The 23,700-nt window shown below is 42.2% G+C and overlaps 1 protein-coding gene across 2 annotated transcripts in view; it reads left to right on the forward strand.

Annotated features, from left to right (window-relative positions):
* LATS2 (large tumor suppressor kinase 2) overlaps positions 1-23,439 on the forward strand; it is a 215,102-nt gene extending 191,663 nt beyond the window's left edge. For both annotated transcript variants that reach the window (XM_053708519.1, XM_053708520.1), the window contains 3 exons: positions 7,322-7,504; positions 8,079-8,185; positions 22,789-23,439. In XM_053708519.1, coding sequence (XP_053564494.1) covers positions 7,322-7,504; positions 8,079-8,185; positions 22,789-23,280 — 782 coding nt within the window. In that variant the 3' untranslated portion in view covers positions 23,281-23,439. The remainder of the gene's footprint in view (positions 1-7,321; positions 7,505-8,078; positions 8,186-22,788) is intronic.
* The last annotated feature ends 261 nt before the right edge of the window (positions 23,440-23,700 follow it).

Raw genomic sequence — 23,700 nt, forward strand, 5'->3', positions numbered from 1 at the left:
AGTTTTAAGTAACCATGTCAACCTCTCAGTGAGAGTATTGATGAAAGTTAGAGTCTGGAGATGCAGGGAAATTTTTTCTGCGAACCCATCCAGACTGACGACTTACAGCTCTTGTTTTACTGCTTTCTGTTACACACTCAAATCCATGTCAGGGGCGTCGCTGCAGGACTGTCACACTTGAGAGGCTGTGCCTGTTCTACAGCATGGATCCTGGAGGTAAGATCGTTTTTATATATACATTGCTATACAGGGTCACAGTGTGGCTCCTTTATGCTTCAATAGGATAAAGGGTTAATATCTCCTTCAGGGAGATTATTTGAACAGCAAGAGGTTTATTATAACTGCTTTTATGTGAGAGTTTTTTAGGCTCATAGACTGTGTGCTTTTGGCTTGGAACAAACAGGTTTCACTTTCGTTTTGGTGGGTTGCGCAGCTCATAATAGCTTGGCGCCTTTTTCATAGCAGGTGAAGTCCTGTCCAACGCACTACATGACCGGGTGCAGTCTTTTAGTTTTTCCTATGATCTTGCTGCGAACATCGCTCCTAGGAGAGCATTTTCTCTGTTAGCTGTCTGGGTCTAGGAGGTGGTGAGTGCCCCAGCCATTGGGATATAAAGTGCCATTTTTGTTTAATAAAATTTACTTTTTGTCTGTCCTTCTGTGAATATCCTAGCTAAGGAGGACTCTGGTATTACATTAGAAGGTTCTGCTCCTTCTGTACTGATTAATAATTCCTGTTTATATTGTGAGTTGGCCGTGGTTTGCCCGCCAGCTCAACTTTGTTCCATTTGCCTAAGCACTGTTCTAAAGTCTAAGAAGGGAGACAAGCCTGTTAATACTCATAGCGCTATTAGCCCCTCTGAGCCGTCTATCTCTCAGGAATCTGTATCCCGAGATATTACTACCCTTTCTTCCCTACCTGCTCCAGTTCCCCGCAGCACAACTAATCCTCCATCTGGAGGAGGCTTTTTTCCTGCGGACTTTACCGCCCAGTTGTAATCAGCGGTGTCTTAGGCCCTGAGTGCCTTACCTTGCTCAAACAAATGCAAGAATAAGGTTAAACATAGTTCTCCTGACTTAGTCTTCTAAATATTTGTCGGATTTAGCTATTATGTCCCAGCTATCCGAGGATGAGTTAACCTCTGTAGCTTCAGAGAGTGAACTTTCTCAGAGTCTTCAGTTTCTAAACCTTATTCAGCAGAGGAACCCTCCATTAGATTTAAAATTGAGCATCTGCATTTTTTATCAAAGGAGGTTTTGTCTACGATAGAGGTTTCAGAGGCTACTCTCCCTGAGGAACCTAAAATTCCTAAATTAGACAGGGTTTATGAAGACAGGAAGGTCCCTCTGACTTTTCCTGCGCCAGTTAAGATGGCGAACATTATTAGTAGCGAATAGGAAATAATAGGAACTTATTTTTCCCCCCTTGTCTACTTTTAAAAAATTATTCCCAATCCCCGACTCTCAATTAGACTTATGGGGCTCCATCCCTAAGGTGGATGGCGCTATTTCTATGCTGGCTAGGCATACTTTTATACCCCTGGTGGTTTAAAGCAAAACCAATTATCCTCCAATACACTAACAATGATATAAGAATAAAGGAAGCAGTAAGCAGTAAATGCTGAAAGTAGCTGGCTTAATGAAGCGGTAGGCTTAGGTGATGTATTAAGCAAATAGGAAAGCAAGCAGGCTAACATGCATAATTGGAAGCCACGGCATAGAGCAGAGTATGCATGCAGTATTTGCAAACACAATGTCACAAGCCAAACAGGGGTCACGGTATATACAAACCAAAAGACTCAATCTGTTATCTGGCCAGTTCCTCTATCATCCTTTTGCCATGGACGAAATCACATAGATCAGTCTATCTTCACTGCTCTGCCTTCTACAGCAAATCAATCAGATTCCCCAAACACAGCCTCTTACGTAGAAAGCTGCCAGCATTGACCGCGCTCCTTTCAGGGTTCAAACGGTTCCCAGTTAAACTGTACACTGCCTCACTTCCACTGCTGGATACGTCACTGGGTCCTTCCGGTGGCAGGTGCAAGCTCTTCCATGCTTGTAAAAATATATAAGAAAAAGAGGGCGACCAGGAAGGCTAAAAATCGTAATTTATTCAAAAATATAAAAAATGTATCAAGGTAGCAATAGGCCTGATGCATTTCGGCTTCAGAAATCGTGTCGTAATCATAGACCAGGAAGGTTAGTTCCTCGTTCAGAGAGCTTATGGATAAGAAAATGGAAACCTTTCTGAGGAAGATGTTTCAACATACAGGGTTTTTATTTCAACCGGCTGTAGCTGTAGCCGTGGTTGCTGGAGCAGCTACCTACTGGTGCGACACTCTGCCGGAGCTCATTGAGGTGGAGACTCCCCTTGAGGATATTCAGGAGAGAATTAAGGCTCTAAGAATTGCTAACTCATCTGTGATGCGAATATGCAGATTATTCTGGTTGAAGTTTTGGTCTGCGGATATGACTTCTAAATCCAGAGACTCCTTCCTTTCAAGGGGAAGATTTTATTCGGTCCAGGGCTGGACTCCATTATTTCTACGGTTGCCGGAGGGAAGGCTACCTTCCTAACGCAGGACAAGAAAAATAGGCCTAAGGGACGGCAATTGTCTAATTTTCGTTCCTTTCATTCTGACAAATCACAACTACAGCAATCCTCATCCAAGTTCGAGCAGCCCAAGGGTAATTGGAAGCCGGCTCAGTCCTGTAATAAGTCTAAACAGAGTAAGAAGCCCGCTGAGAACAAATCGGCATGAAGAGGCAGCCCCCGATCTGGGATCGGTTCAAGTAGGGGGCAGACTGTCTCTTTTTTCAGACACTTGGTTCCAGGATGTACAGGATCCTTGGGTCCTGAAGGTTGTATCTCAAGGATACAGGATAGTATTCAAGTCTTATCTGCCCAGGGGCAGATTCCTACTCTCTAGTCTGTCTACAAGACCAGAAAAGAGGGCTGCCTGCTTAGGTTACGTACAGGATCTCCTCTCTAGGAGTGATTGTCCCGGTACCTGCAGCAGAAAGAGGTTTGGGGTTTTATTCAAATCTTTTCTTGGTTCCAAAGAAGAAGGGAACTTTTTGTCCAATTCTGGACCTAAAGTTCCTAAACAAGTTTCTGAGTGTTCCTTCTTTCAAGATGGAGACAATGCAGTCAATCCTTTCTCTGGTTCAGGAAGGACAGTTTATGACCATAATAGACCTGAAGGATACCTTCATGTCCCGATACACAAACAACTTTTTCAGTTCCTGAGGTTTGCTTTTCTGGAGCAGCACTTCCAGTTCATAGCCCTTCCGTTTGCCCTAGCTACTGCTCCAAGGATTTTTTTGAAGGTTCTGTGAGCTCTTCTAGCCATTGCCAGAATGCAAGGTATTGCAGTATCGCCTTACATGGATATCTTGGTACAGGCACCATCTTTTTGTCTAGCAGAAGAACATTTGGAGTCCCTTCTCAATCTTCTTCGATCACATGGATGGAAGATAAACTTGGAAAAAGAGTTCTCTTACTCAAAGTACAAGGGTGAAGTTCCTGGGAACTATAATAGACTCCATATCCATGAGAATATTCCTCACAGATCAAAGACGTTGCAAGCTAATTTCTGCATGTCTTGCCCTCCAGGCCTCCCCGAGACCCTCAGTGGCTCAGTGTATGGAGGTGATCGGACTCATGGTGTCCTGCATGGACATCATTCCTTTTACCAGATTCCATCTCAGACACTTGCAACTATGCATGCTGAGACAATGGAACAGCGACCATTCATATCTGTCTCAACAGATCGTGCTGGACAACCTGTCTAGAGACTCGCTCTCCTTGGTGGCTCTGTCCAGATCATCTATCCCAAGGCACATGCTTCTTGAGTCCATCTTGGGAGATTGTGACTAGGGACGCAAGCCTTGGTTGCCTACATCAACCACCAGGAGGGAACGAGAAGTTCCTTGGCAATGATAGAAGTATTTCAGATACTAGAGTGGGCGGAGACTCACAGATGTACTCTGTCAGCGATCCACATTCTGGGTGTGGACAACTAGGAAGCTGAATTCCTCAGCGGGCAATTCTTTCACCCAGGGGAATGGTCTCTCCACCCGAGGTGTTTTCAGAGATATGCAGCGAGTGGGGGATGCCGGAGATAGATCTTATGGCATCCCAACTCTAAACCAAACTACCCAGGTACGGGTCGAGGGATCCTTAGGCGGAACTGATAGATGCCCTATCAGTACCATGGAGGTTCAAACTCATATATCTTTTTCCTCCATTACCGCTTATCCCTCATGTGGTGGCTCGCATAAAGCAGGAGTGAGCATCAGTGATTCTGATTGCTCCGTCGTGGCCGCGAAGGATGTGGTTTGCGGGGGGATGTCCTCATCTCCTCAGTGGAGTTTGCCTTGTCGCAGAGATCTGCTGATACAGGGTCCCTTCATTCATCAAAATCTAGATTCTCTGAGGCTGACTGGGGGGAGATTGAATGCTTAGTCTTCGCCAAGAGAGGGTTTTCTGAGAGTGTTATTGACACTCTGGTTCAAGCTTGTAAGCCAGTTACTTGTAGTATCTACCATAAAGTGTGGAGGACTTGTACTGGATTGAGGAGCATGGCTTTTCCTGGCATAAGGTTAAGGTTGCCAGAATTTTAGCTTTTCTCCAGGATGGACTGGAGAAGTGTTTATCTGCTAGTTCCCTGAAGGGATAGATATTGGCCCTGTCGGTGTTACTGCACAGAAGATTGGAACAGCCAATAGAATGCAAGCTCAATCCTATTGGCTGATTGGATCAGCCAATAGGATTCAAGCTCAATCCTATTGGCTGATTGCATTTTTTCCCTTTTAATTCCGATTGGCTGATAGAATTCTATCAGCCAATCGGAATTCAAGGAACGCCATCTTGAATGACGTCATTTAAAAGAACGACAAAAAGAAATGCTTAGGAGCGCCAAAAGATGGCAAGGCAAAGGTAGTATTTGATGAAACATTAATTAAAATATAATAAAAGAGCAAATGATATCATATATTAACAATAAAACATCATGGATCCATGTAAAAGCAAGATAAATGGTATTGTACTGATATGTTACAATATTAAGATAAATGGAATTGCACTAATGTGTTACAATAGTTGGCAAGTACATGTGGCAATTACACCAGGATGAATAAATAAAATAACATAAAATGAAATAAATAATATAAAATGAATTGAAAAAGTCCAAAGTTAAAAAGTCCAAAGTATTATGTGAAAGTTCATCAAATAGGTAATCCTGTGATATTCGGTATGTGAAAAATAAAAAATTTAAAATATATAACTTGAAAAGTATGTCAAACTCGTGATTAACAGTGAAAAAGGAAAAAAAACAAAAAGGCAGTGAAAAACTCCAAAAAAACCTTCATTCTTCAAGAGGATTCGAAAGAAGAGGATGCTCCGTGTCGGATGTCTTGAAGATGGAGCCGCTCCGCGTCGGAAGGATGAAGATAGAAAATGCCCTCTGGATGAAGACTTCTGCCCGCCTGGAGGACGACTTCTTGCTGCTTGGATGAAGACTTCTCCTGGCTTGATGAGGATGGATGTCCAGTCTTCAAAAACTGTAAGTGGATCTTCGGGGGTTAGTGTTAGGGTTTTATTAAGGGTTTATTGGGTGGGTTTTATTTTTAGATTAGGGGTTTGGGCAACAAAAAAGAGCTAAATGCACTTTTAAAGGGAATGCCCATCCAAATGCCCTTTCAGTGCAATGGGGAGCTTAGGTTTTTTTAGATAGGATTTTATTTGGGGGGTTTGGTTGTGTGGGTGGTGGGTTTTACTTTTGGGGGTTGTTTGTATTTTTTTTTACAGGTGAAAGAGCTGATTTCTTTGGGGCAATGCCCTGCAAAAGGCCCTTTTAAGGGCTATTGGCAGTTTAGTTTAGGCTAGGCTAGGGTTTTTTTTATTTTGGGGGGGCTTTTTTATTCTGATAGGGCTATTAGATTAAGTGTAATTAGTTTAAATATTTGATAATTTCTTGTTTATTTTGTGTAATTTAGTGTTTATTTTTTTGTAATTTAGTTAATTGTATTTAATTAATGTAATTTATTTAATTTTAGTGTAATGTTAGGTGTTAGTGTAAGACAGGTTAGGTTTTATTTTACAGGTAACTTTGTATTGATTTTAACTAGGTAGCAGTAAATAGTTAATAACTATTTACTAACTAGTCTACCTAGTTAAAATAAATACAAACTTACCTGTGAAATAAAAATAAAACCTAAGCTAGCTACAATGCAACTATTAGTTATATTGTAGCAAGCTTAGGGTTTATTTTATAGGTAAGTATTTAGTTTTAAATAGGAATTATTTAGGTAATGATTTTTATTTAGATTTATTTTAATTATATTAAAGTTAGAGGTGTTAGGGTTAGACTTAGGGTTAGGTTTAGGGGTTAATATATTTATTTGTTAGTGATGTGGGAGGCCAGAGGTTTAGGGGTTAATAACTTTAGTATAGTGGCGGTGGCGACGTTGTGGGCGGCAGATTAGGGGTTAATAAGTGTAGGTGGCGGCGATGTCGGGGGCGGCAGATTAGGGGTTAATAAGTGTAATGTAGGTGGTGGCGATGTCGGGGGCGGCAGATTAGTGGTGTTTAGACTCGGAGGTTGTTAGGTGTAAACATAAATTTTCTTTCCCCATAGGAATCAATGGGGAGGTTACGGAGCTTTACGCTCCTTTATTGCAGGTGTTATTGCAGGTGTTAGGCTTTTTTTAGCCGGCTCTCCCCATTGATGTCTATGGGGAAATCGTGCACGAGCACGTAAAACCAGCTCAAAGCAGCGCTGGTATTTGTGTGTGGTATGGAGCTTAACGCTGCCATATTGCCTGCTAACGCCGGGTTTTTGCAAACCTGTAATAGCAGCGTTATTAAAGGTGAGCGGTGGAAATAACTTGCAAGTTATTCCCGAGCCGCTCATAACGCAAAACTCGTAATCTGGCCGTCAATGTATTATTCACGGCTCGACAAACCCAGGAGCCAGATAGCCACTGGCTCCTAGAATTACACCCCTGGCTCCTAACTTTTTTGGGTTATTCTCCATAGATCTATTTATAAATACCACTGTCTGGCTCCTAAAAAATATGTCAAGCGCCTAAATATTCTTACTGGCTCCTAAATTTTAAACAGATTTGTCGACCCTTGTTATAACTTATGCTATTAACAATAGATTTACTTATGTGTGAAGTTTCTTGATCTTGTATTTTTTCCAGTTCTGCATCCAGTTTATAAAACAGAGAAAACTGCCTTATACATATGACTGGCAACATATTCATTGTTTGGTATGATTCCAGGCATTTATATGATGATTTATATTTTTTAGGGAGCCATATTCGACAGGACAGCATGGAGCCCAGTGAGCATTGGGACGATGTGTCCAACTGCAGATGTGGAGACAGGTTGAAGACTTTGGAGCATAGAGCTAAAAGGCAGCATCAGAGGTGCTTGGCTCACTCGCTAGTGGGAACGCCTAATTACATAGCGCCAGAGGTTCTCCTGCGAAAAGGTACAGATAAATATATCCTGGGCTGGCATTAGCTCAGTGGTTTAGCCTTTCTTAAAGGGACACTGAACCCAATTTTTTTCTTTCACGATTCAGATGGAGCATGAAATTTGAAGCAACTTTAATTTACTCCTATTATCAAATTTTCTTCATTCTCTTGGTATCTTTATTTGAAATGCAAGAATGTAAGTTTAGATGTTGGCCCATTTTTGGTGAACAACCTGCGTTGTTCTTGCTGATTGGTGGATAAATTCATCCACCAATAAAAAAGTGCTGTCCAGAGTACTAAACCAAAAAAAAAAAAGCTTAGATGCCTTTTTCAAATAAAGATAGCAAGAGAACGAAGAAAATTTGATAATAGGAGTCAAATAGAAAGTTGCTTAAAATTGCATGCGCTATCTGAATCACGAAAAAAAAATTGGGTTCAGTGTCCCTTTAAGATTATCTTGGTCATCTATTCTTACATTGTATATACTATAACTTCATTAGTTATTAGTTATACTCCATATTGACTGAGGTCTTGATGCTGTCACTTTTATGGTACAGATGGGCTGATTACTCCCTTTCTTTTGTGCAGGGTACACTCAACTATGCGACTGGTGGAGTGTTGGTGTCATTCTTTTTGAGATGTTGGTGGGGCAGCCTCCTTTTCTTGCATCAAACCCAACAGAAACACAGCTTAAAGTAAGTGAAAAGAGTTTGTTATAGCTGGTAGAAGTTCTAGTCAAATTAGTCTTATAGTCCTGTAGATTACTGAATAAATCTTGTATGTCAACATTAAAATAATTCTTATGCACAACTAATTCTTTTTGTATTTATGGTGACTGACTCACCGACTGGTTTAGATTGTTGAACTAGAGTGCAAGGCCTATAGGGAAAATTACAAAACAAATTAATACAACACACAGAGAAAGTCCAGCACTCACAAGCTTTCCATTTCTCCAACATTGGTGTGTCCGGTCCACGGCGTCATCCTTACTTGTGGGAATATCTCTTCCCCAACAGGAAATGGCAAAGAGTCCCAGCAAAGCTGGCCATATAGTCCCTCCTAGGCTCCGCCCACCCCAGTCATTCTCTTTGCCGTTGCACAGGCAACATCTCCACGGAGATGGTTAAGAGTTTTTTGGTGTTTAAATGTAGTTTTTTATTCTTCTATCAAGTGTTTGTTATTTTAAAATAGTGCTGGTATGTACTATTTACTCTGAAACAGAAAAGGATGAAGATTTCTGTTTGTAAGAGGAAGATGATTTTAGCAGACAGTAACGAAAATCGATTGCTGTTTCCACATAGGACTGTTGAGATGAAGTAACTTCAGTTGGGGGAAACAGTTAGCAGACTTTTCTGCTTAAGGTATGACTAGCCATATTTCTAACAAGACCATGTAATGCTGGAAGGCTGTCATTTCTCCTCATGGGGACCGGTAAGCCATTTTCTTAGTCAAGCAAACAGAATAAAGGGCTTAATATGGGCTATAAAACTGGTAGACACTTTATGGGCTAAATCGATTGCTTTATTTGGGCATTTTATTCATGTTTATGCTGATAATTCACATTTATAAACTTGGGGAACGTTTTTTAACGGCAGGCACTATGTTAGACACCTTTTCCAGTCAGGGAGGGCCTTCCCAGTTGTAGGCTGAGCCTCATTTTCGCGCCATTACTGCGCAGTTGTTTTTGACAGCAAGACATGCAGATGCATGTGTGAGGATCTGAAAGTAGCTGGAAAAGTTTCTAGAAGGCGTCACTTGGTATCGTATTCCCCTCTGGGCTTGGTTAGGTCACAGCAAAGGCTATAGCTGGGACTGTATAGGGGTTAAATTTGTAAACGGCTCCGGTTCCGTTATTTCTCCAACATAGGTGTGTCCGGTCCACGGCGTCATCCTTACTTGTGGGATATTCTCTTCCCCAACAGGAAATGGCAAAGAGCCCAGCAAAGCTGGTCACATGATCCCTCCTAGGCTCCGCCTACCCCAGTCATTCTCTTTGCCGTTGTACAGGCAACATCTCCACGGAGATGGCTTAGAGTTTTTTAGTGTTTAACTGTAGTTTTTCATTATTCAATCAAGAGTTTGTTATTTTCAAATAGTGCTGGTACGTACTATTTACTCAGAAACAGAAAAGAGATGAAGAATTCTGTTTGTATGAGGAAAATGATTTTAGCAACCGTAACTAAAATCCATGGCTGTTCCACACAGGACTGTTGAGAGCATTAACTTCAGTTGGGGGAACAGTTTGCAGTCCTTTGCTGCTTGAGGTATGACACATTCTAACAAGACGATGTAATGCTGGAAGCTGTCATTTTCCCTATGGGATCCGGTAAGCCATGTTTATTACGATTGTAAATAAGGGCTTCACAAGGGCTTATTTAGACTGTAGACATTTTTTGGGCTAAATCGATTGATATTAACACTTATTTAGCCTTGAGGAATCATTTATTCTGGGTATTTTGATATAATAATATCGGCAGGCATTGTTTTAGACACCTTATTCTTTAGGGGCTTTCCCAAAGCATAGGCAGAGTCTCATTTTCGCGCCGGTGTTGCGCACTTGTTTTTGAGAGGCATGGCATGCAGTCGCATGTGAGAGGAGCTCTGATACTTATAAAAGACTTCTGAAGGCATCATTTGGTATCGTATTCCCCTTGGGTTTGGTTGGGTCTCAGCAAAGCAGATACCAGGGACTGTAAAGGGGTTAAAGCTTAAAACGGCTCCGGTTCCGTTATTTTAAGGGCTAAAGCTTCCAAAATTGGTGTGCAATATTGTCAAGGCTTTAAGACACTGTGGTGAAAGTTTGGTGAATTTTGAACAATTCCTTCATGTTTTTTCGCAATTGCAGTAATAAAGTGTGTTCAGTTTAAAATTTAAAGTGACAGTAACGGTTTTATTTCAAAACGTTTTTTGTACTTTCTTATCAAGTTTATGCCTGTTTAACATGTCTGAGCTACCAGATAGACTGTGTTCTGAATGTGGGGAAGCCAGAATTCCTATTCATTTAAATAAATGTGATTTATGTGATAATGACAATGATGCCCAAGATGATTCCTCAAGTGAGGGGAGTAAGCATGGTACTGCATCATTCCCTCCTTCGTCTACACGAGTCTTGCCCACTCAGGAGGCCCCTAGTACATCTAGCGCGCCAATACTCCTTACTATGCAACAATTAACGGCTGTAATGGATAATTCTGTCAAAAACATTTTAGCCAAAATGAACCCTTGTCAGCGTAAGCGTGGATGCTCTGTTTTAGTTACTGAAGAGCATGACGACGCTGATATTAATATCTCTGAAGGGCCCCTAACCCAATCTGAGGGAGCCAGGGAGGTTTTGTCTGAGGGAGAAATTACTGATTTAGGGAACATTTCTCAGCAGGCTGAATCTGATGTGATTACTTTTAAATTTAAATTGGAACATCTCCGCATTTTGCTTAAGGAGGTATTATCCACTCTGGATGATTGTGAAAATTTGGTCATCCCAGAGAAACTATGTAAAATGGACAAGTTCCTAGAGGTGCCGGGGCTCCCAGAAGCTTTTCCTATACCCAAGCGGGTGGCGGACATTGTTAATAAAGAATGGGAAAGGCCCGGTATTCCTTTCGTCCCTCCCCCCATATTTAAAAAATTGTTTCCTATGGTCGACCCCAGAAAGGACTTATGGCAGTCAGTCCCCAAGGTCGAGGGAGCGGTTTCTACTTTAAACAAACGCACCACTATTCCCATAGAGGATAGTTGTGCTTTCAAAGATCCTATGGATAAAAAATTAGAAGGTTTGCTTAAAAAGATGTTTGTTCAGCAGGGTTACCTTCTACAACCCATTTCATGCATTGTCCCTGTCACTACAGCCGCATATTTCTGGTTTGATGAACTGATTAAGGTGCTCGATAGTGACTCTCCTCCTTATGAGGAGATTATGGACAGAGTCAATGCTCTCAAATTGGCTAATTCTTTCACTCTAGACGCCTCTTTGCAATTGGCTAAGTTAGCGGCTAAGAATTCTGGGTTTGCTATTGTGGCGCGCAGAGCGCTTTGGTTGAAATCTTGGTCGGCTGATGCGTCTTCCAAGAACAAGCTACTAAACATTCCTTTCAAGGGGAAAACGCTGTTTGGTCCTGACTTGAAAGAGATTATCTCTGATATCACTGGGGGTAAGGGTCATGCCCTTCCTCAGGATCGGCCTTTCAAGGCAAAAAATAGACCTAATTTTCGTCCCTTTCGTAAAAACGGACCAGCCCAAGGTGCTACGTCCTCTAAGCAAGAGGGTAATACTTCTCAGGCCAAGCCAGCTTGGAGACCAATGCAAGGCTGGAACAAGGGAAAGCAGGCAAAGAAACCTGCCACTGCTACCAAGACAGCATGAAATATCGGCCCCCGATCCGGGACCGGATCTGGTGGGGGGCAGACTCTCTCTCTTCGCTCAGGCTTGGGCAAGAGATGTTCAGGATCCTTGGGCGCTAGAAATAGTCTCCCAGGGTTATCTTCTGGAATTCAAGGGACTTCCCCCAAGGGGAAGGTTCCACAGGTCTCAGTTGTCTTCAGACCACATAAAAAGACAGGCGTTCTTACATTGTGTAGAAGACCTGTTAAAAATGGGAGTGATTCATCCTGTTCCATTGAGAGAACAAGGGATGGGGTTCTACTCCAATCTGTTCATAGTTCCCAAAAAAGAGGGAACATTCAGACCAATCCTAGATCTCAAGATCTTAAACAAATTTCTCAAGGTCCCATCTTTCAAGATGGAAACCATTCGAACTATCCTTCCTTCCATCCAGGAAGGTCAATTCATGACCACGGTGGATTTAAAGGATGCGTATCTACATATTCCTATCCACAAGGAACATCATCGGTTCCTAAGGTTTACATTCCTGGACAGACATTACCAGTTCGTGGCGCTTCCTTTCGGATTAGCCACTGCTCCAAGGATTTTCACAAAGGTACTAGGGTCCCTTCTAGCTGTGCTAAGACCAAGGGGCATTGCAGTAGTACCTTACCTGGACGACATTCTGATTCAAGCGTCGTCCCTCCCTCGAGCAAAGGCTCACACGGACATCGTCCTGGCCTTTCTCAGATCGCACGGCTGGAAAGTGAACGTGGAAAAGAGTTCTCTATCCCCGTCAACAAGGGTTCCCTTCTTGGGAACAATTATAGACTCCTCAGAAATGAGGATTTTTCTAACAGAGGCCAGAAAGACAAAGCTTCTGGACTCTTGTCGAATACTTCATTCCGTTCCTCTTCCTTCCGTAGCTCAGTGCATGGAAGTGATCGGGTTGATGGTAGCGGCAATGGACATAGTTCCTTTTGCGCGCATTCATCTAAGACCATTACAACTGTGCATGCTCAGTCAGTGGAATGGGGACTATACAGACTTGTCTCCAAAGATACAAGTAAATCAGAGGACCAGAGACTCACTCCGTTGGTGGCTGTCCCTGGACAACCTGTCACGAGGGATGACATTCCACAGACCAGAGTGGGTCATTGTCACGACCGACGCCAGTCTGATGGGCTGGGGCGCGGTCTGGGGATCCCTGAAAGCTCAGGGTCTTTGGTCTCGGGAAGAATCTCTTCTACCGATAAATATTCTGGAACTGAGAGCGATATTCAATGCTCTCAAGGCTTGGCCTCAGCTAGCGAGGACCAAGTTCATACGGTTTCAATCAGACAACATGACGACTGTTGCGTACATCAACCATCAGGGGGGAACAAGGAGTTCCCTAGCGATGGAAGAAGTGACCAAGATTATTCTATGGGCGGAGTCTCACTCCTGCCACCTGTCTGCTATCCACATCCCGGGAGTGGAAAATTGGGAAGCGGATTTTCTGAGTCGTCAGACATTGCATCCGGGGGAGTGGGAACTCCATCCGGAAATCTTTGCCCAAGTCACGCAACTTTGGGGCATTCCAGACATGGATCTGATGGCCTCTCGTCAGAACTTCAAAGTTCCTTGCTACGGGTCCAGATCCAGGGATCCCAAGGCGGCTCTAGTGGATGCACTAGTAGCACCTTGGACCTTCAAACTAGCTTATGTGTTCCCGCCGTTTCCTCTCATCCCCAGGCTGGTAGCCAGGATCAATCAGGAGAGGGCGTCGGTGATCTTGATAGCTCCTGCGTGGCCACGCAGGACTTGGTATGCAGATCTGGTGAATATGTCATCGGCTCCACCTTGGAAGCTACCTTTGAGACGAGACCTTCTTGTTCAGGGTCCGTTCGAACATCCGAATCTGGTTTCACCCCAGCTGACTGCTTGGAGATTGAACGCTTGATTTTATCGAAGCGAGGTTTCTCAGATTCTGTTATCGATACTCTTGTTCAGGCCAGAAAGCCTGTAACTAGGAAGATTTACCACAAAATTTGGAAAAAATATATCTGTTGGTGTGAATCTAAAGGATTCCCTTGGGACAAGGTTAAGATTCCTAGGATTCTATCCTTCCTTCAAGAAGGATTGGAAAAAGGATTATCGGCAAGTTCCCTGAAGGGACAGATTTCTGCCTTGTCGGTGTTACTTCACAAAAAACTGGCAGCTGTGCCAGATGTTCAAGCCTTTGTTCAGGCTCTGGTTAGAATCAAGCCTGTTTACAAACCTTTGACTCCTCCTTGGAGTCTCAATTTAGTTCTTTCAGTTCTTCAGGGGGTTCCGTTTGAACCCTTACATTCCGTTGATATTAAGTTATTATCTTGGAAAGTTTTGTTTTTAGTTGCAATTTCTTCTGCTAGAAGAGTTTCAGAATTATCTGCTCTGCAGTGTTCTCCTCCTTATCTGGTGTTCCATGCAGATAAGGTGGTTTTACGTACTAAACCTGGTTTTCTTCCAAAAGTTGTTTCTAACAAAAACATTAACCAGGAGATTATCGTACCTTCTCTGTGTCCGAAACCAGTTTCAAAGAAGGAACGCTTGTTGCACAATTTGGATGTTGTTCGCGCTCTAAAATTCTATTTAGATGCTACAAAGGATTTTAGACAAACATCTTCCCTGTTTGTTGTTTATTCAGGTAAAAGGAGAGGTCAAAAAGCAACTTCTACCTCTCTCTCTTTTTGGATTAAAAGCATCATCAGATTGGCTTACGAGACTGCCGGACGGCAGCCTCCCGAAAGAATCACGGCTCATTCCACTAGGGCTGTGGCTTCCACATGGGCCTTCAAGAACGAGGCTTCTGTTGATCAGATATGTAGGGCAGCGACTTGGTCTTCACTGCACACTTTTACCAAATTTTACAAATTTGATACTTTTGCTTCTTCTGAGGCTATTTTTGGGAGAAAGGTTTTGCAAGCCGTGGTGCCTTCCATTTAGGTGACCTGATTTGCTCCCTCCCTTCATCCGTGTCCTAAAGCTTTGGTATTGGTTCCCACAAGTAAGGATGACGCCGTGGACCGGACACACCTATGTTGGAGAAAACAGAATTTATGTTTACCTGATAAATTTCTTTCTCCAACGGTGTGTCCGGTCCACGGCCCGCCCTGGTTTTTTAATCAGGTCTGATAATTTATTTTCTTTAACTACAGTCACCACGGTACCATATGGTTTCTCCTATGCTATTATTCCTCCTTAACGTCGGTCGAATGACTGGGGTAGGCGGAGCCTAGGAGGGATCATGTGACCAGCTTTGCTGGGCTCTTTGCCATTTCCTGTTGGGGAAGAGAATATCCCACAAGTAAGGATGACGCCGTGGACCGGACACACCGTTGGAGAAAGAAATTTATCAGGTAAACATAAATTCTGTTTTTAAGGGTTAAAGCTCTGAAAATTGGTGTGCAATACTCTTAATGCTTTAAGACGCTGTGGTGAAATTTTGGTAATTTTTTAACAATTCCTTCATACTTTTTCACATATTCAGTAATAAAGTGTTTTCTGTTTAAAATTTAAAGAGACAGTAACGGTTTTGTTTTAAAACGTTTTTTGTGCTTTATTGACAAGTTTAAGCCTGTTTAACATGTCTGTGCCTTCGGATAAGCTATTTTCTATATGTATGAAAGCCAATGTGTCTCCCCATTTAAATTTGTGTGATAATTGTGCCATAGCGTCCAAACAAAGTAAGGACAGTACTGCCACAAATAATGAAATTGCCCAAGATGATTCCTCAGATGAGGGGAGTAAACATGATACTACATCATCTCCTACTGTGTCTACACCAGTTTTGCCCACGCAGGAGGCCCCTAGTACATCTAGCGCGCCAATGCTTATTACCATGCAACAATTGACGGCTGTAATGGATAACTCCATAGCAAATATTTTATCCAAAATGCCTACATATCAGAGAAAGCGCGATTGCTCTGTTTTAAACACTGAAGAGCAGGAGGGCGCTGATGATAATTGTTCTGTCATACCCTCACACCAATCTGAAGTGGCCATGAGGGAGGTTTTGTCAGATGGGGAAATTTCAGATTCAGGAAAAATTTCTCAACAAGCTGAACCTGATGTTGTGACATTTAAATTTAAATTAGAACATCTCCGCGCACTGCTTAAGGAGGTGTTATCTACTCTGGATGATTGTGACAACTTGGTCATTCCAGAGAAATTATGCAAGATGGACAAGTTCCTAGAGGTTCCGGTGCACCCCGACGCTTTTCCTATACCCAAGCGGGTGGCGGACATAGTGAATAAGGAGTGGGAAAAGCCCGGCATACCTTTTGTTCCCCCCCCTATATTTAAGAAATTATTTCCTATGGTCGACCCCAGAAAGGACTTATGGCAGACAGTCCCTAAGGTCGAGGGGGCAGTTTCTACTCTAAACAAGCGCACTACTATTCCTATCGAGGATAGTTGTGCTTTCAAAGATCCTATGGATAAAAAATTGGAGGGTTTTCTTAAAAAGATTTTTGTACAGCAAGGTTACCTTCTACAACCCATTTCATGCATTGTTCCTGTCACTACAGCAGCGTGGTTCTGGTTCGAGGAACTAGAAAAGTCGCTCAGTAGAGAGACTCCATATGAGGAGGTTATGGACAGAGTTCACGCACTTAAGTTGGCTAACTCTTTTATTTTAGATGCCGCTTTGCAATTAGCTAGATTAGCGGCGAAAAATTCAGGGTTTGCAATCGTGGCGCGCAGAGCGCTTTGGCTAAAGTCTTGGTCAGCGGATCTGTCATCCAAGACAAAATTGCTTAACATCCCTTTCAAAGGTAAAACTCTATTTGGACCAGAATTGAAGGAGATTATCTCAGACATCACTGGGGGAAAGGGCCACGCCCTTCCACAAGATAGGCCTTTCAAGGCCAAGAATAAGTCTAATTTTCGTTCCTTTCGCAATTTCAGGAACGGACCGGCCTCTAATTCTGCATCCTCTAAGCAAGAGGGTAATGCCTCACAACCCAAACCAGCCTGGAAACCGATGCAAGGCTGGAACAAGGGTAAGCAGGCCAAGAAGCCTGCTGCTAACAAAACAGCATGAAGGAGTAGCCCCCGATCCGGGACCGGATCTAGTAGGGGGCAGACTCTCTCTTTGCTCAGGCTTGGGCAAGAGATGTTCAGGATCCCTGGGCACTAGAAATAGTTTCTCAGGGTTATCTTCTGGAATTCAGGGAACTACCCCCAAGGGGAAGGTTCCACATGTCTCACTTATCCTTAAACCAAATAAAGAGACAGGCGTTCTTACATTGTGTAGAAGACCTGTTAAAGATGGGAGTGATACACCCAGTTCCAATAAAGGAACAAGGAATGGGATTTTATTCAAATCTGTTCGTAGTTCCCAAAAAAGAGGGAACTTTCAGACCAATTTTGGATTTGAAGATCCTAAACAAATTTTTCAGGGTACCATCGTTCAAGATGGAAACCATTCGAACGATTCTACCCACTATCCAGGAAGGTCAATTTATGACTACCGTGGATCTAAAGGATGCGTACCTACATATTCCTATCCACAAAGAACATCATCAGTTCCTAAGGTTCGCCTTTCTGGACAAACATTACCAGTTTGTGGCCCTCCCATTCGGGATAGCCACTGCTCCAAGGATTTTCACAAAGGTACTAGGGTCCCTTCTAGCGGTTCTAAGACCGAGGGGCATTGCAGTAGTACCTTACTTGGACGACATTCTAATACAAGCGTCGTCCCTGTCAAAAGCAAAGGCTCATACAGACATCGTTCTGGCCTTTCTCAGATCACACGGATGGAAGGTGAACATAGAAAAAAGTTCTCTGTCTCCGTCAACAAGAGTTCCCTTCTTGGGAACAATATTAGATTCCTTAGAAATGAGGATTTTTCTGACAGAGGTCAGAAAGTCAAAACTTCTAAGCACTTGTCAAGTTCTTCATTCTGTTCCACGTCCTTCCGTAGCGCAGTGCATTGAAGTAGTAGGGTTGATGGTTGCAGCAATGGACATAGTTCCTTTTGCACGAATTCATCTAAGACCATTACAACTGTGCATGCTCAAACAGTGGAATGGGGACTATACAGACTTGTCTCCAATGATTCAAGTAGATCAGAAGACCAGAGATTCACTCCGTTGGTGGCTGACCCTGGACCATCTATCCCAGGGAATGAGCTTCCGCAGACCAGAGTGGGTCATTGTCACGACCGACGCCAGTCTAGTGGGCTGGGGCGCGGTCTGGGAATCCCTGAAAGCTCAGGGACTATGGTCTCGGGAAGAGTCTCTTCTCCCGATAAACATTCTGGAACTAAGAGCGATCTAAAATGCTCTCAGGGCTTGGCCTCAGCTAGCAAAGGCCAGATTCATAAGATTCCAATCAGACAACATGACGACCGTTGCGTATATCAATCATCAGGGGGGAACAAGGAGTTCCCTGGCGATGAAAGAAGTGACCAAAATAATTCAATGGGCGGAGGATCACTCCTGCCACCTATCTGCGATCCACATCCCAGTTGTGGAAAACTGGGAAGCGGATTATCTGAGTCGTCAGACATTCCATCCGGGGGAGTGGGAACTCCACCCGGAGATCTTTGCCCAACTAACTCAATTATGGGGCATTCCGGACATGGATTTGATGGCGTCTCGTCAGAACTTCAAGGTTCCTTGCTACGGGTCCAGATCCAGGGATCCCAAGGCGACTCTAGTAGATGCACTAGTAGCACCTTGGACCTTCAACCTAGCTTATGTATTTCCACCGTTTCCTCTCATTCCCAGGCTGGTAGCCAGGATCAAACAGGAGAGGGCCTCGGTGATCTTGATAGCTCCTGCGTGGCCACGCAGGACTTGGTATGCAGACCTGGTGAATATGTCATCGGTTCCACCATGGAAGCTACCTTTGAGACAGGACCTTCTTGTTCAGGGTCCATTCGAACATCCAAATCTGGTCTTCTTCCAGCTGACGGCTTGGAGATTGAACGCTTGATTCTATCAAAGCGTGAGTTTTCAGATTCTGTGATAGATACTCTGGTTCAGGCCAGAAAACCGGTAACTAGAAAGATTTACCATAAAATATGGAAAAGATATATCTGTTGGTGTGAATCCAAAGGATTCCCATGGAATAAGATAAAAATTCCTAAGAGTCTCTCCTTTCTACAAGAAGGTTTGGAGAAAGGATTATCTGCAAGTTCTCTAAAGGGACAGATCTCTGCTTTATCTGTCTTACTACACAAAAGACTGGCAGCTGTGCCAGATGTTCAAGCATTTGTTCAGGCTCTGGTTAGGATCAAGCCTGTTTACAGACCTTTGACTCCTCCCTGGAGTCTAAATCTAGTTCTTTCAGTTCTTCAAGGGGTTCCGTTTGAACCTCTACATTCCATAGATATTAAGTTACTATCTTGGAAAGTTTTGTTTTTGGTTGCTATTTCTTCTGCTAGAAGAGTTTCAGAGTTATCTGCTCTGCAGTGTTCTCCGCCCTATCTGGTGTTCCATGCAGATAAGGTGGTTTTGCGTACTAAGCCTGGTTTTCTTCCAAAGGTTGTTTCCAACAAGAATATTAACCAGGAGATAGTTGTACCTTCTTTATGTCCGAATCCAGTTTCAAAGAAGGAATGTTTGTTACACAATTTGGACGTAGTCCGTGCTCTAAAATTCTATTTAGAGGCTACAAAAGATTTCAGACAAACATCTTCTTTGTTTGTTGTCTATTCTGGTAAAAGAAGAGGTCAAAAAGCGACTTCTACCTCTCTTTCCTTTTGGCTTAAAAGCATCATCCGATTGGCTTATGAGACTGCCGGACGGCAGCCTCCTGAAAGAATCACAGCTCACTCCACTAGGGCTGTGGCTTCCACATGGGCCTTCAAGAACGAGGCTTCTGTTGACCAGATATGTAAGGCAGCGACTTGGTCTTCACTGCACACTTTTGCCAAATTTTACAAATTTGATACTTTTGCTTCTTCGGAGGCTATTTTTGGGAGAAAGGTTTTGCAAGCCGTGGTGCCTTCCGTTTAGGTAACCTGATTTGCTCCCTCCCTTCATCCGTGTCCTAAAGCTTTGGTATTGGTTCCCACAAGTAAGGATGACGCCGTGGACCGGACACACCAATGTTGGAGAAAACAGAATTTATGCTTACCTGATAAATTACTTTCTCCAACGGTGTGTCCGGTACACGGCCCGCCCTGGTTTTTTAATCAGGTCTGATGAATTATTTTCTCTAACTACAGTCACCACGGTACCATATGGTTTCTCCTATATTTTTCCTCCTGTCCGTCGGTCGAATGACTGGGGTGGGCGGAGCCTAGGAGGGACTATATGGCCAGCTTTGCTGGGACTCTTTGCCATTTCCTGTTGGGGAAGAGATATTCCCACAAGTAAGGATGACGCCGTGGACCGGACACACCGTTGGAGAAAGTAATTTATCAGGTAAGCATAAATTCTGTTTTTTGCTTTTAATCTTAGCTGATAGCTTGTAAGTGAGTGCTGGACTTTCTCTGTGTGATATATACATATGTAATATAATATAATATATTATATATATATATATATATATATATATATATATATATATATATATATATATATATATATATATATAAATATATATATATATATAAAATATATATATATAACAAAATGTATGCTTACCTGATAAATGTATTTCTTTCTGGACACGGTGAGTCCACGGAATCATCAATTACTGTTGGGAATCAATACCCAAGCTAGAGGACACAGATGATTAGTGAGGGACAAAACAGGGAACCTAAACAGAAGGCACCACCGCCTGAAGCACCTTTCTCCCAAAAGAAACCACAGCCGAGGCAAAAGTATCACATTTTTTAAATTTAGAAAAAGTGTGCAAAGAAGACCATGTTGCAGCCTTGCAAATCAGTTCTACAGAGTCCTCATTCTTGAAGGCCCAAGAATAAGAAACAGCCCAAGTGGAATGAGCTGTGATTCTCTCATGGGGCTGCTGACCAGCAGTCTCATATGCCAAACAAATAATTCTTCTCAACCAAAGAGAAAGAGAAGTGGCAGAAAAAAAAACACACAAACAATGCTGAAGACTGGTGAAAATCCTTAGTCGCCTGCAAATAAAATTTAAGAGCCCGCACAACATCAAGGTTGTGTAACAAACGTTCCTTATGAGAAGGAGGATTAGGACAAAGAGAAGGAACAACGATTTCCTGATTAATATTTCTGTCCGAAACAACCTTAGGAAGAAAACCAAACTTGGTACGAAGAACTGCCTTATCTGCATGAAATATGAGATAAGGAGAATCATACTGCAAAGCTTAGAGTTCACAAACCCTCCGAGCAGAAGAGATAGCAGTAAGAAACAAAACCTTCCAAGATAATAACTTAATATTTATGGAATGCATCAGCTCAAATGGAGCCTGTTGCAAAACTTTAAGAAGAAAGTTAAGGCTCCAACTTGGAGCAACAGATTTAAACACAGGCCTGATACCGACCAAGGCCTGACAAAAAGATTGCAAATCTGGTACGTCCGCCAGACACTTGTGCAGCAAAAAAGATAATGCTGAAATCTGGAGGCCCCAGCGAGAACTGAACTCGAGACCGCTGGTTCACAAGACCAGTGCTCTAACCACTGAGCTATGGAGCCTGAACTGACTGACAAAACCTTTCTCCAGACCTTCCTGTAGAAAGGAAAATATTCTAAGAATCCTGACCCTACTCCAAGAGTAGCCCTAGGATTCACACCAATAAAGATATTTACGCCATATCTTATGGAAAATCATTCTCATTAACAGGCTTGCAAGCCTGAACCATGGTCTCAATTAAACCATGCATAGACAGAACTAACAGTTCAATCTCCATAGACAGAACTAAGTGTTCAATCTCCAAGCAGTCAGCTTCAGAGAAATGAAAATTGGATGAAGGAAGGTACCCTGAAGTAGAAGGTCCTTCCTCAGAGGCATATTCCAAAGTGGGAGAGACAACCTCTCCTCTATTCAGACACCAAAACTTCACCTCCTCCTTGCACCGAAGGCAAAGAGAATGACTGAAGATTGTGGTAAGGTAAGTGATACTTAACAGCTTGGCTGTGGTGCTCTTTGCCTCCTCCTGCTGGCCATGAGTGATATTCCCAACAGTAATTGATGATTCCGTGGACTCACTGTGTCTTAAAGGGACAGTAAAGTCAAAACTAAACGTTCATGATTCAGATAGGGCATGACATTTTAAACAACTTTCCAATTTACTTTTATCATCACATTTGCTTTGTTCCCTTGGTGGTATTTTTGAAAAGCTAAACCTAGCTAGGCTCAAACTGATTTCTAAACCGTTGAAAACCGCCTCTTAGCTCAGAGCATTTTGAAAGCTTTTCACAGTTAGACAGTGTTAGTTCATATGTGTCATATAGATAACATTGTGCTCACTCCCGTGAAGTTATTTAGGAGTCTTCACTGTTTGACTACACTGCATGTCTGTCAAAAGCACTTAGATAAGGAGGCTCTCTGCAGAGGCTTAGATACAAGGTAATCACAGAGGTAAAAAGTATATTAATATAACTGTGCAAAAATGGGGAATGGTTAATAAAGGGATTATCTATCTTCTTAAATAAGAACATTTTTGGTGTTTACTGTCCCTTTAAGAAAGAAATATATATATATATATATATATATATATATATATATATATATATATATTATTTTTTTTAAATGAGGACATATTATCTGACAAGTTAAAGCTTTTAGAAGCCAGGAGAAATAATTAGAAAAGCATGTTTTCTGATGGATTTGAAAATGGCCATACATTTTTAAAATCATTAGAAAACTCATGCAAGCAGCTTTTCTAAAAGGTTTTAATACAACACCATATTTTTTTTTGCAGAGTTCATGTTATTCTTCTAATTAATATTGACTTCAATAAACTGTAATTTATTTTATTAAATAGTAGACCCAGCTAAGAAAAAAAAATAGAAATAATTGAATTAAGAAATGTATTAATGTTTTTATTTGTAAATACTTTGAATTTTTTTTTTTAGGTGATAAACTGGGAAAACACTCTTCACATTCCCCCGCAGGTCAAACTGAGCCCAGAGGCAACTGATTTAATTACTAAATTGTGCTGTGCTGCTGAGGACCGTCTTGGGAGAAATGGCGCAGATGAAATTAAAGCTCATCCTTTCTTTAACTCAATTGATTTCTCCGCTGACATTCGCCGCCAGCCAGCACCTTATGTCCCAAAAATAAGCCACCCAATGGATACTTCAAATTTTGACCCAGTAGATGAGGAAGGTCCTTGGAATGATCGGGATGACAGTACCCTAACATGGGATACATTCATGAGTCCCCATAACAAACACCCAGAGCATGCTTTCTATGAGTTTACTTTTCGCCGTTTTTTTGATGACAATGGCTATCCTTTTCGCTACCCAAAGCCTTCAAAGTTAGAAACCTCTGCATGTGTGGAATCACAAGAAGAAAATCAAGATGTAGTCAATAAGGCAGAAAGCTGTCAGCCAGTGTATGTTTGAGACAATTCAATAAAAAACACACGCTTCTGAATTACCCTCATATAGGGGATGGTGCTCAGCAGATAAAGTGAAGTATATTTTAATTATGCCGCTTTTTGGTGTCAATAAATGTTATCTTGCTAGGGCTATTGGGAAACAGCATTAAAGACCAAAAGAAAATTCCTGTTATAATGTGATGCAGAGATAAGATTGGTCAATTTTCAACACTGTGACTGTTCTTCATAAATTTTGGAGCATATATACCAAAAAATCTCTAGACAGAGGATTCTAAGGGTCTTCTTTCCAAGGTGTTGCATACAATTCTGGGTACCTGTAACGTCCTTGATAATCAGTGCCTTTTTGCATGCACTTTGCAGAGAAACATGGAATGAAACTTAATTGATCATCATATTGCTGCAGAAAAAAAAAAAACTAGATCTC

This window comes from Bombina bombina, chromosome 3, assembly GCF_027579735.1.
Source record: "Bombina bombina isolate aBomBom1 chromosome 3, aBomBom1.pri, whole genome shotgun sequence".
NCBI classification, from domain to species: Eukaryota; Metazoa; Chordata; class Amphibia; order Anura; family Bombinatoridae; genus Bombina; species Bombina bombina.